The sequence below is a fragment of the Dama dama genome, chromosome 3 (genome assembly GCF_033118175.1).
Source record: "Dama dama isolate Ldn47 chromosome 3, ASM3311817v1, whole genome shotgun sequence".
Taxonomy (NCBI): Eukaryota; Metazoa; Chordata; class Mammalia; order Artiodactyla; family Cervidae; genus Dama; species Dama dama.
In genome coordinates this window covers 39,730,066-39,743,363 of record NC_083683.1, presented here as the reverse complement: position 1 = coordinate 39,743,363, position 13,298 = coordinate 39,730,066, and the positions used below count along the sequence as shown (strand labels likewise).

The following is a 13,298-nucleotide window of genomic DNA, read 5'->3' as shown; positions in this document are numbered from 1 at the left end:
CTTGCAGTCCAAGGGACTCTCAAGAGTCTTCTCCAACATCACATTCAAAAGCATCAGTTCTGCGCTCAGCCCTCTTTATGAAATCATCAATACTCAACCCTAGAGCATGGGTAATATGACTGATAGCAGGCTATTGGGGCTTCCCTGGTGGCTCAGATGGTAAAGAATCTGCCTGCAATGCAGGACATCCAGGTTTGATCCCTGGTGGGAAAGATCCCCTAGGGAAGGGAAAGGCTACCCACTCCAGTATTCTTGGCTGGAGAATTCCATGGACAGAGGAGCTGAGCAGGCTATTGGTATTCAGTTCAGTTCAGTTGCTCAGTCGTGTCCGACTCTTTGTGACCCCATGAACCGCAGCACGCCAGGCCTCCCTGTCCATCACCAACTCCCTGAGTCCACCCAAACCTGTGTCCATTGAGTCGGTGATGCCATCAAACCATCTTATCCTCTGGCGTCCCCTTCTCCCAACCTCAATCTTTCCCAGCATCAGGGTCTTTTCAAATGAGTCAGCTCTTCGCATCAGGTGGCCAAAGTATTGGAGTTTCAGCTTCAACATCAGTCCTTCCAATGAACACCCAGGACTGATCTCCTTTAGGATGGACTGGTTGGATCTCCTTGCAGTCCAAGGGACTCTCAAGAGTCTTCTCCAACACCACAGTTCAAAAGCATCAATTCTCCGGCACTCAGCTTTCTTTATAGTCCCACTCTCACATCCATACATGACCACTGGAAAAACCATAGCCGTGACTAGACAGACCTTTGTTGACAAAGGGATGTCTCTGTTTTTTAATATGCTGTCTAGGTTGATCATAACTTTCCTTCCAAGGAGTAAGCGTCTTTTAATTTCCTGGCTGCAATCACCATCTGCAGTGATTTTGGAGCCCAGAAAAATAAAGTCAGCCATTGTTTCCACTGTTTCCCCATCTATTTGCCATGAAGTGATGGGACCGGATACCATGATCTTAGTTTTCTGAATGTTGAGCTTTAAGCCAACTTTTTCACTGTTGGTATAGTGAGCAGTTTCATTGGAGGATCCCCCAAATGCTTTTTCAGAATTTTCCTCTGCACCATCCCAACCCCTCACCACAAGGGAAGTGGCAAATAGAAATTCTACTTAAACATCTAACACAAAGCTTGGAGCTGTTGACTGGCGGTTTGCTCCAGATGACTAGCAAGTTCAAGCTGGTCTCTAGGAATACATGAGTTTGAATAAGGTCTCTTGGTTTATTACAGCTGCTGCAGTCTAACTACTCAAACTCTCAATTCCTGGACCACCAAAGGCAGCTAAAATTGGTCAAGGGGCTAGTAGACCAGGGGACACCAGGCAAGGCAGGATGGCATGGATATGTGTATGACTAAATGCTGCAATTAGCGTGACAAAAAATCCTGCAGCTCTGTCACTTCTCTCCAATATTATAAAAATACAAGTGCAAGGAGATACAGTATTTTGTCTCAGGACACACAGTAAGTTAGGGACTGAAAAACTCTATCCTTCCATAACCAGCAAGTCATATTGTGAATCTATCCCAGACAAAGAAAAGCCAAACTTTTCCCTAAGTGGAACGTATTCACATCTTTGCCATTTCTTAAGAATGCTCTTCCCCGCCCCCCACCCCACCCCCTCTCTGTGACAGCCTTTTCCAAGTTCTCATTGCCATGGGTTCTTGGGAATCCACATGTCAGACTCAAGCAGAATTACAATTCTAACATCTACTCATGTCCCCCACATGCCCTCAGCCCTGCTCAGTTGGAGGGTCACATTCCAGTTTGAAAATAGGATCAAAGAGAAGTCACTTCTGGGGTAGAGAGCAAGAGAGTAGCTAGAAGCTAGAGACATTCAATCAATGACTAATGCAGCAGACAGGCTTCCCTTTGTCCATTATTAACTACGAATGAATGGATTTTCCAGCCCCTGTTGCTACCTCTAGAGAAGGGAGGAGGTGGCAGTGAGCAGAAAAAGGTTCTTTCAGCCTGACTCTGCCTTGAGTTATTGCTTTTTCATTTTCCAACTGTAGTGAGATTTAACTGATAAAAAGTAAGATATTGAAGGTGTTCATCGTGATAATTTGATGTACATATACATTATTAAAGAATTCCTCCCAATTTAGTTAATTAACATATCCATTACCTCCCATTTATCTTTTTTTTTAATTGGGGGAGAACATTTTAAGTTATTGTCTTTTGCACTTTTTCCCATAAATCACCAAGTCCAGTGATGAATTTTTGGCAGGTGGGAACCTCTTACCATCAGATATTTTGGCTCTGGTGAGTGTTCTAAGAAATGTCCTAAAGGTCTGAGTGAAGGACCTCAGGTCTAGTTCTGTCTCAGACACCAGATAGCCACATGCAACCGCAGGCTTGTTGACTTGCTGATCTAGGTTTTGGTTTCCTTGTCTGTAGGATGAGGGTGTTGGATGCATATCAGGTCACTAAATGGAGGTCTCTAGGCCATATTTTGCTTGAAAGTGTGTATTTTGTCTATATAGTGGTTTTTTATGTTTACAAAATTTGAATTCATGTCTACCATTTAACAGTTGACTCAACAACAATAAAACAACCTGATTGAAAAATGGGCAAAGGACTTGAGTAAACATTTCTCTAAAAAAGGCAAGAATACTGGAGTGGGTTGCCATGCCCTCCTCCAGAAAGAAGACATACAGATGGCCAACAAGCATATGAAAAGATGCTCAAGACCACTAGTTATTAGAGAAATGAAAGTCAAAACCACAATGATGAGATACTACTGCATATCCACTAGGTATACCTTTCTTTTTTTTTTTTTTTTTTAAATTTTTTCAAGGACCCGAAGCTGCCCGCCTGCAGTTGTAAGGCAATGTTGATGGCCCGGTTGATGGCCAGGCCCAAGCCGTGGATGTAGATCTCACTGCATGCGTTCTGACCCCGCGCCCCTCCGTCCAACAGCTTCTGGCAGCGGGCCAGCTGCGCCTTAAAGTCAGTCTTCATGTTGACATAGATGTCATTGGGCCTCCGGGGCAGGCGGTGGGGAAGCCGCTTCCGCAAGGTGTACTCCACCGGGTCCAGCTCAGCCTCGACGGTCCCGCGGGGCTCTCGGTTTTCGGCCATGCTGTGCGCCTCTCTCCGGTCCCCGTGTTCTCCACGAGCACACGGCCCGCTCCCTTGCCAGGCCACTCGAGCGTTGCGCCGACTGGCCGGAGTAGGTGGCGCTACCCGCGACCACCGAGGCCCCAGCAGGGAAGAGAAGCGAGACGCGCCGCCCGGACGCCGGAACGCTGAAGCCCTGCCGGCGCGAGGCGTCGGAAAAGGGTGCCGAGTGCCTATACCTTTCTGTATAAAGAACAGAAGGTAACAAGTGTTGGTGAAGATATGGAGAAACTGGAACCCTTGTGCACTATGGGTAGTAATGTAAAGTGGTACATCTGCTATAAAAAAAACATATAGTGGGTCCTTAAAAATTAAAAATAGAGCTACAATTTAATCTAGTAAATCCATTTCTGAGTATACATGTACCCAAAAGAATTAAAAGTAAAGTCTTAAAGAGATATTTAATACCCATATTCACTGACTAGTCAAAAGTCAACCCAAGTGCCCAATGATAGATAAATGGGCTTAAAAATGTGGTATACACAAACATAGAATATTATTCATCCTTGAAAATAAAGAAATTCTGACATGTGATGAGTCTGGAGGACATTACGCTAGATGAAATAAGTCACTTACAAAATGAAAACACTGTATGAATTCATATATATGAGATACTTAGAGTAGTTACATTCATAGAGACAGAAAGTTTAATGGAATGGTGGTTGCCAGGGGCTGGGAGAAATAGGCAATGTTAAGTTGTTTAATGTGTACTATTTTAGTTTTGCAAAATGATAGAAATTTTGTAGACTGGCTACACAATATAAATGTACTTAACACTACTGAACTGTACACCTGGAAATGTTTAAAATGGTAAATTTTATAGGTATATTTGACCACAATTAAAAATTATTTTTGAGAGATAGCTCATGAAAATTTGAAGTCATCATTTTTGGCGGTGGGGAAGCCCAGAAGATCATGACTTTGGGCCTTAGACATCAGTTGGCAACAGCCAGCTGGAGCTGAGTATCTGCCCTTCTCTTTAGGTGAGCCCATTCTTTGTCGTTCTCCCCAAGCTCCACCTCATTATCTTTTTTTCCAATTAAATAACCCATCTGGCCCCTATGGAGCTTTGAATTTGCAACCCCTGGATTAAACTATCTCTACTACCCTTTCTACCATTAACACCTATGATTCTAAAATGTTAGTCATCATGAACACTCTGTAAGTAAACAAGATAAGTGAGACATAGGCAAAGAGACATTCAAATTACTTTCTTGACATCTCTTCTTTCAGGTCCATGGGAGGGTTACCACTTGTGTCCACAATGGGCAGTAAAAACAGCTGGCTAGTGACATTGTTTTAGTTGTTCCCTAGCGCCGAAGATGCTTTTGAACTGTGGTATTGGAGAAGATTCTTGAGAGTCCCTTGGGCTGCAAGAAGATCCAACCAGTCCATCCTAAAGGAGATCAGTCCTGGGTGTTCATTGGAAGGACTGATGTTGAAGCTGAAACTCCAATACTTTGGCCACCTTATGTGAAGAACTGACTCATTTGAAAAGACCCTGGTGTTGGGAAAGATTGAAGGCAGGAGGAGAAGGGGATGCCAGAGGATGAGATGGTTGGATGGCATCACCAACTCAGTGAACATGAGTTTGCTTGGACCGCGGGAGTTGGTGATGGGCAGGGAGGTCTGGCGTGCTGCAGTTCATGGGGTCACAAAGAGCTGGACACGATTGAGTGACTGAAATGAACTGAACAGAACTGACCTCGGTATAAACCCCAGTTGTGGCTGGGGTTTACATTCTGAACCTGAGCCTTTAGTATGACTCAGGTCAATGAGGCTTGCAGATCCAGACAACACTATTGTCACTAAGATAGATGAAATCTTTAAATGTTACAAAATGGAGGACCCTAATGGGATGGGGATAGTTAGGAGAGAAATGATATAGGCAATTGGAAGCTTTGCTTTCAGAAAAAGAAGATGATTTTAAAATTGTCTAAAGGAAACCACCGCTGGCACGGTGGTTAAGAATCTGCCTGCCAAGGCAGGAGATGCAAGAGACACAATTTGATCCCTGGGTCAGAAAGAGTCACTGGAATAGGAAATGGTAACCCACTCCACAATATTCTTGCCAGGGAAATCCCATGGACAGAGGAGTCTGGCGGGCTATATAGTCCAAGGGGTCACAAAGAGTTGGATGAAACTGAGCACACACACACAAGGGAAACAAAGAAAAATAGATCTCTTCCTTCAACAACACTTATAGTTTGATATCAGTATTGCTGCAGATGTCGTGCATGACATCATGATACATAACTCTACTTTTGACCTTGGGAAACAACTTGATTATTGAAGTTTGAGATAAGGTAATTTTGAAATCTTGCTCAATCCCTTTGTGTTGAGGGGAATCAGCTCAAATAAGAGCCCACATTATAAAGAGCATCCTTGTCTTGTTCCCTCATTCATTCATTCATTCACTGTAATTCATTTATTTATTCAACCAATATTTATTTAGCACCTGCTAGTTATACTGTTCCTGACTAAAAGCATGACAGTTAAGATTCCTACCTTCGTGGAGTTTAGGTAGTAGGGAAGGACAGAACAGCTTATCAATGTTTGGTCAATAGTTTCCTCGAGGGCATTATTTTGTATATTTTTTCCCTCTCAGTATGTACTAGGCACTTTGGTAGTTGCTCTGGGGTCAGCTTGGTGTACAAGACAGACCTTGAACAAGATTGATTATAGAAGGTTTTAGAGTTTTTATTAGTTCTGACTGCAAAGGACATGGAAAGTTGCTGCAGAAGTGTCTGGTGTCTGGTCTTGGAGGAGTCTAGTTCTCAGTAGTCAGAGGCTGGAGATTTATCCTAGGCCAAAGCAAAACATAGCCAGAGATGGGCAGTATGGAATGGCAAGAATGCTTGTGGAGAGTAAGACTTTCTGAGGAGCTGGATGAGCTGTATTCCTTTCTGTAACACTGAAAATTGTCCTGAGATATAATTATAGAGAGGGTCATTCCTAGGGGTAGCCACGCAGTACCCAGAGGCCTGCCTGAGGAGGGGCTGCTGAAGGCTTAATTCAGTCTGAAAAATTTGATGTTTTGTCGTTTGTTTAAGTTTGGGATGGTAGGGTTAGCGTGCTGCATGACAGAATTGAAACTTCTATACATTACTTGCACCAATTCATGGATTGCACTTTATAGAATTAGAGTCAAGCCTTTGGACTGTACTAGGCAAATTTATGAGGAATGTTTTACCATTCATGAAAAATCATATTTGCCAAAAGTGTCTGATCACCTTAACCTAAAGAGATTGTCTTTAAAAAACTAGGGATCTTACATTTGGCAGGAATATAAAATGCATTTATTTAAAAAGATGAAATATGTTGTATGCCATTTTGGGCAGCTGAAAGAAGGAAGTTTTTTGACCACTTCATGCATATACACTTCCTATGTATGTACAGTAATACTAATAGCTAATATTTATTGAGTTCTTCCTTTGTGCTAGGCACAAGTGTGAAAGCGTTAGTTGTTCAGTCATGTCTGACTCTTTTGCAACTCCATGGACTGTAGCCCACCAGGTGCTTCCATCCATGGGATTCTCCAGGGCAGAATGCTGGAGTAGGCACCCATTCCCTTCTCCAGGGGAATCTTCCTGATCCAGGGATTGAGCCCAGGTCTCCCACAGTGTGGGTAGATTCTTCACCATATGAACCACCATACTTCTAAGTAATTTATATATATATATATGTGTGTGTGTGTGTGTGTGTATAAACTCAGATGACTGTTCTAATAACTATAGACACTATCATTATCCCCATTTGAAAGATGAAGAATTACAGAGAGGTTGAGAACTTGCCCCAGATAGCCTGGCTAGTAAAAGGAAAAGTTGGGATTTCAACCTCGGCCTGCTTCCAGACTCTATGATGTAAATACTGCCTTTGAGAGCAAATTAAAAACAAAACAAACCTAGAAAACAATAACCCTTGGCAGTGATATCGGAGTTAGGAAGTGGATTGGATTGGATTTGCATATTCGTCCAGTATTTGTTGAGTACCTGTTACACTGTGCCAGACTCTGTCCAGGTGCTGAGACATACAGGTGCACAAAGCAGATGAAAGCCCTGCTCTCAGGAGGTTCATGTCCTAGGAGATTCACTCCTTTGTTTTTCTAAGGTTATTGATTCTCTATTTGAGTGCTATTTTTGTTAAAGGCCAGTTTTTTTTTTTCTTCAAGTTTTCCAATATGTTGTGGACTGGTATTTTAATAAAGTACAAAAAAAAATTAATAACTAGAAAAGTGAAATTTCAAAGACCTCAAGTACATACAAATTACACAGCTTGTTTTTTAAGTATTCGACTCAACGACAAAAAAATTGCTCAATCAATTTTCTGTACGTTTCTAAGGCTTACTGTCAACTATCTCATTGTGAATCATGACGGTTCACCAACTGGCAGTTGTCTAAGGCCCGCACTTGGGGTAGCTGCCATATGCTTGGTTTTTGCCAACTATTTAGTTACTAGCCATAACAACATGTGATCTGAAAAATAAAGATGAATTGGATTGACAATAGGATTGGCTGTTTTCTGTAATGGGCCAGAAAGTAAAGACCTGAGGCTCTGTAGACCAGACCGTCTCTGTCACAACCACTCAGCTCTGCTGTTGCTGTGTGACAGCTGCCATAGGTGATGCGCAATGAATGAGCAGGGCTGTGTTCCAGCAGAACTTTATTTCTAGTCAATGAAATTTTGATGTTGTAAAATTTATTTGGATCACAAGATATTACTTTCCTTTTAATTTTTTTTGACTATTTTTATAAATTGAAAAAGCATTCTTAGCATGTGGATCCTACCAAAACTGGCCCAAGGCTGGATTTGGCCCATGGGTTTTAGTTGCCACAAAGACAACAGAAATATCTTGGAGTAGCTGATGTCCTTGAATTTGCTAAGAGATAAATGCAAGTTACTCTATTTTTAATGAAATTTGTAATGAATATTAGTGATAGTGTCAATAAACATAAAACAAAACTGGAAAAGCATATTATTGCACATGGCTAATCATAGTACATCATGCAAAATGCTGGGCTGGATGAATCACAAGCTGGAATCAAGATTGCTGGGAGAAATATCAACAACCTCAGATATGCAGATGATACCATTCTAATGGGGCTTCCTAGGCAGCACTAGTGGTAAAGAATTTGCCAGTTGATGCAGGAGACGCAAGAGACACGGGTTTGATCCCTGGGTGGCAAGATTGCCTGGATGAGGAAATGGCAACCCACTCCAGTATTCTTGTCTGGAAAATCCCATGGACAGAGGAGCCTGCTAGGCTGCACACCATGGGGTTGCAGGGTCAGATATGACTGAGTACACACACCATACCATATCATACCACACTACTCTAATGGCAGAAGTGAAGAGGAACTAAAGAGCTTCTTGATAAGGGTGAAAGAAGAGTGAAAAAGCTTGCTTAAATTCAATATTCAAAAAAACTAAGATCATGGCATCCAGTCCCATCAATCCATGGCAAATAGAAGGGGAAAAAGTGGAAACAGTGACAGATTTCATTTTCTTGGGCTCCAAAATCACTGCAGACAGTGACTGCAGCCATAAAATTAGAAGATGCTTGCTGCTTGGAAGAAAAGCTATGACAAACCTGGACAATGTATTAAAAAGCAGAGACATCACTCTTCCAGCAAAGGTCCATATAGTCAAAGCTATGGTTTTTCCAGTAGTCATGTATGGATGTGAGAGTTGGATGTAAAGAAGGCTGAGTGCTGAAGAATTGATGCTTTTGGATTGTGGTATTGGCGAAGACTCTTAAGAATCCTTGGACTGCAAGGAGATGAAACCAGTCAATCCTTAAGGAAATCAACCCTGAATACTCATTGGAAGGACTGATGCTGAAGCTGAAGCTCGAATACTTTGGCCACCTGATGCAAAGAGCCACTCATTTGAAAAGACCCTGATGCTGGGAAAGATTGAAGGCAGGAGGAGAAGGGGACAACAGAGGATGATATGGTTAGTTAGTATCACTGACTCAAGGGACATGAATTTGAGCAAACTTTGGGAGATAGTAGAGGACAGAGAAGCCTGGCGTGCTATAGTTCATGGAGTTGCAAAGAGTTGGATATGACTTAGTGACTAAACAACAATAACAACAAATGATAATTAAAAACTTAGACATTAGAACCCTTTTAAATTATAGTGGGAATGTAAAATAGTGTAGCCAGTTTGGAAAACAGTCAGGCAATTCCTCAAAAAGTTAAGTATAAAGTTATCATACAGCTAATAATTTCATACATGTATGTGTATATACATCCATGTATGTATATGAGCAACAGAATCAAAAACACATGTCCGTAAAAAACTTGTACATGAATGCTCATAGCCACATTATTCATAATAACCATAAAGTAGAAATTACCTAAATGTCGGTCAGCTGATGAATAAATAAAATATGGCATGTCCAATATTGGAATATTATTTGGCTATATAAAGGAATGAAGATGAAGTACTGATACCTACTACAACATAAATGAACCTTGAAAATGTAAGTGAAAGAAGCCAGATGCAAAAGGTCACATGTTATATGATTTCATTTATATGAAATGTCCAGAATGTATAATCCATGGAGAAAGAAAGCAGATTATTGGTTACCAAAGGCTGGGGACAGGGAGAGGGTAATGAGTGTCTTTTTGGAGTAATGAAAATATTCTGAAACTTGATGGTAGTAATGAGTGAATAACCTTGTGAATATGCTAAAAAATAGTAAATCATATACCTTAGAAGAATAAAATTTATGTACATGGTTTACAAATCAAAATATTAGAAAACTGACATTTAAAAAAAATTGTCAAAAGAATCAAATACTGTCAACAACATTTGACCTGGAAAATTTGGTGTTGGTAAAATTAATAGTCATAGCAGAGATTTTATAACAGGCTATAATAGTTGATAAAATTTTATATTGACAAAACACTGACTGATGAATCTTTGTTGTGAAATACATGCTGATAAAAATGATTCAGTGAAAATGATTTTAGCTGAACAAAGGTTAAAATAGAACAAAACTGGGTATAATTTAACTGATTTCCATAGAAAATTGACAAAGAAATTAAATTGGCTTAATGGTATTCACCCCCAAATTATTTCTTATTGAAAAATCAGTAAATACTGGTACTATTTAAATTAAAATACTTGCAGATTATTAATACTGATTAATTTTAATTTGATTAAATACTGATTAATTTAATACTGATTGATTTTAATACAGATTAAAATACTGCATTTAAAAATTCAGAATCAAAGCATCCTTAATCAAGAATGGCAGATATATACATGCACTGGACTTCTAGTATTGCTCTAATGTTTGTTAATCATTTGTTGTATTAGTTTGCTAGGGCTGCCATAACAAAATGCCACAAACTGGGCTGAAACAACAGAAGTTTATTTTCTCACAGTTCTGGAACATGGAAGTTCAAGATCAAAGTGTGTCCAGAGTTGGTTTCTTCTGAGACCTCTCTCCCCGGCTTGCAGATTTTGCAGATGGCCGCCTTGTCCCTGTCTCATCATGTGCATTTTCTCTTCTTACAAGGACCAGTCAGATCAAATTAAGACCCACCCTCAAGGCCTTATCTTATCTTAATCACTGCTTCAAAGGCCCTATCTCTATCTCTCTAGATATAATCACATTCTGAGGTACTGGGGGTTAGGCTTCAACATGTGAATCTTGGGGACACGATTTGGCTTACAACATCCATTTAGTGACAGCACACATGTTATGACTTGACAGGCTCAAGGAGTTTTAAAAATTGGAAACCACAGCTGTCATCTGGTGTAGCTCTTACCTTCTCTCTTTTGGAAAGAGGAATGAACTTGACATTACTCAGGCACATTTCTTCTGACTTTCAACTTTCTATCCTATGACAGAAGAGGGGTCTATGTTCAAGATGTACACAGTTCCCTCAATATTTGTTATCAAGAGTGACATATTGTGCTGTGATTGAGGGAGTGCTCTTGAGGAATCACGAAAAGCTTGTTTGCAGAGTTTATCGATGACAGGGGATTACTTGTGAAAATATAATGAAACAGACAGCATATTTACACCCACGAAGCTGGACCACACCCAGATATTGTTTTGAAAAAGTTCTTGACAATTAAATTCACCCTAGAGGAGTATCAAGAGGCTTCAGTTGGCTTCAAAAGTCTCCCGGGTGCCATCTAACAACAGATGTTTGGGTTCAGAGATAGAAAGAGAAGGAAAGCCTCACATATCATTCATGCTTAATCCTTGGAATCCCTTCTCTCACCTATGGAAGTCTAGGGGCTTCTTAGGTTGTTAGAGGGAGATGTCAGTAAGGCATCAGTTTTTGATGAAATCTTAGAGATTCTTTAGAGAATGTCTTAAAAGTATCCTATCTAGAAGTGATGTTGTTTTACTGTTTAGTTGCTTGCTAAGTTGCGTCTGACTCTTCTGTGACACTATGGACTGTAGCCCGCTGGACTCTTCTGTCCATGGGATTTCCCAGACAAGAATATTGGAGTGGGTTGCCATTTCCTTCTCCAGGGGATCTTCCCAGGGATCTGACACCCAGGGTTCGAACCTACATCTCCTGCTTGTCAGGCAGCAATGAGCCACCACAGAAGCTTGGTTTAGAACTGATAAACAGCATTTATTCAATTCATTCATTTTTATAATTCTCCTTCCTCAAAGATTTATTAAGTGTCTACCATAGTCGAATATGTGCAAGGTATTTGATTATGTTTACATGGAGACCACAGTTAAGAGACAGACCATTAAAACAAGTAATTGCCATTTAGTCTGATAAGGTCTGTGATAGAGAAAATTAGGATTGTAGCAGCATAAGGGAGAAGGGCACTCAAATCAGGTAGAGTGGTCAGGAGAGCTCTCCCCAGAGAAAGTGAGGGCAATGTTAACACTTGAGAAGGACCAGGAGTTGATCAGGTAAAGGGAGGGAAGGGGAGAAAAGTGTTAGTGGAGGAAATGCCAAGTATGTGCCTGCAGGCAAGAGATGCTGATGGAACCAAGACACTTTGGCTGAAGTGTAGACTGCAGATGTTGAGAGCATAAAGCTTGGAAGGGTAGGTGAGGTGGGAATGATAGATGGGGTGTGGGGATGCAGGTCCTAATGAACCTTGTGAAATATGGTAGAAAGAGGAGCATATTCTGAAAGCTCCCTAACTTACTCCTGATCTGCTCCTGTGATTCTAAGGTGTTCTGAGGGGGCTATATTCTGGGCTTTAGAGCCAGACTGTCTAGTTTTGAAGCTCCACTGAGCTGCTCCCTAACCTCATCACATCATCTCTGTATTTCAGCACCCCGCCTCATCTGTAAAATGTGATCATAATAGTACCCACTCAGAGAGCTATTGTAAGAATGGAATAAGATAGACACATAAACTGCTCTAGAATAAGGCCTACATTGTAATAAATTCTCACAGCATTGCAGCTATTAGCAAAATCCTTAGTGTGAAGTCCATCTCACCAAATACCATCCCCTCTTTGTTCTAGAATGAAATTACATTGTTTTGGCTATTGAAGAGTTCCTGCCCTTCACACCTTGAATCCTTGGTTTCAAAGTAATGGCAGGAATTTGTTCTAATTGCTCTATGACACATGCTTGGAATTATGGTCTTTCGACTGTCATTATGCCACAAATGCTTTGAGCCAGAGGTCTGGTACATTTATGAACAGATGAGTCATGGAGCAGTGTACAAGTCCAGACTGCTGTAGGGAACTTCCTGTTGGTCAGTGGTTGCAGGAGCTGGGATGATCACAGCTGGAGTCATCCTCATGCCCATCCATCCACTGCCCAGGAAAGCTTAAGGACGTCCGGCCATCTTTTGTGCCTTGTTAATCAAGAGACAAAGGTTTTTTTAAATGAACCTTGGGATTTCTGGTCTTTCAGCAGGAAATTGGGCTAATGACTTCTTTGTGTTCTGTTTAAAATTTTCTTTCCTGGGAAGCTAACAATAATTCCCTGATCTGGTGATTATTGTAATGATTGGGCTTGTACAATATTGTCTTAACAACATAAGAACAGTAAATGAATTCATTTAGTCATTGATTTAATTAAGTATTTACTGTTGCTTCATTAAGAATGGAATATGAATATGGTTAGTACCCATGAGAGGGGAGTTTGATGTGTCAGCTGATAATTGAAGCAATATAGTAAATGCTAAAATAGTGTTTTCTTTGCGATGTTACAGGATCACAGA

General features: G+C 40.8%; 1 protein-coding gene across 1 annotated transcript; it reads right to left on the bottom strand.

Annotated features, from left to right (window-relative positions):
- Positions 1–2,754: 2,754 nt before the first annotated feature.
- On the bottom strand, positions 2,755–3,288 carry LOC133048980 (ribonuclease P protein subunit p20-like). The gene has a single exon (XM_061132973.1). It carries the CDS (start codon positions 3,082–3,084, stop codon positions 2,755–2,757), a length of 330 nt encoding a protein of 109 aa, XP_060988956.1. The 5' UTR covers positions 3,085–3,288.
- Between the last annotated feature and the right edge of the window lie 10,010 nt (positions 3,289–13,298).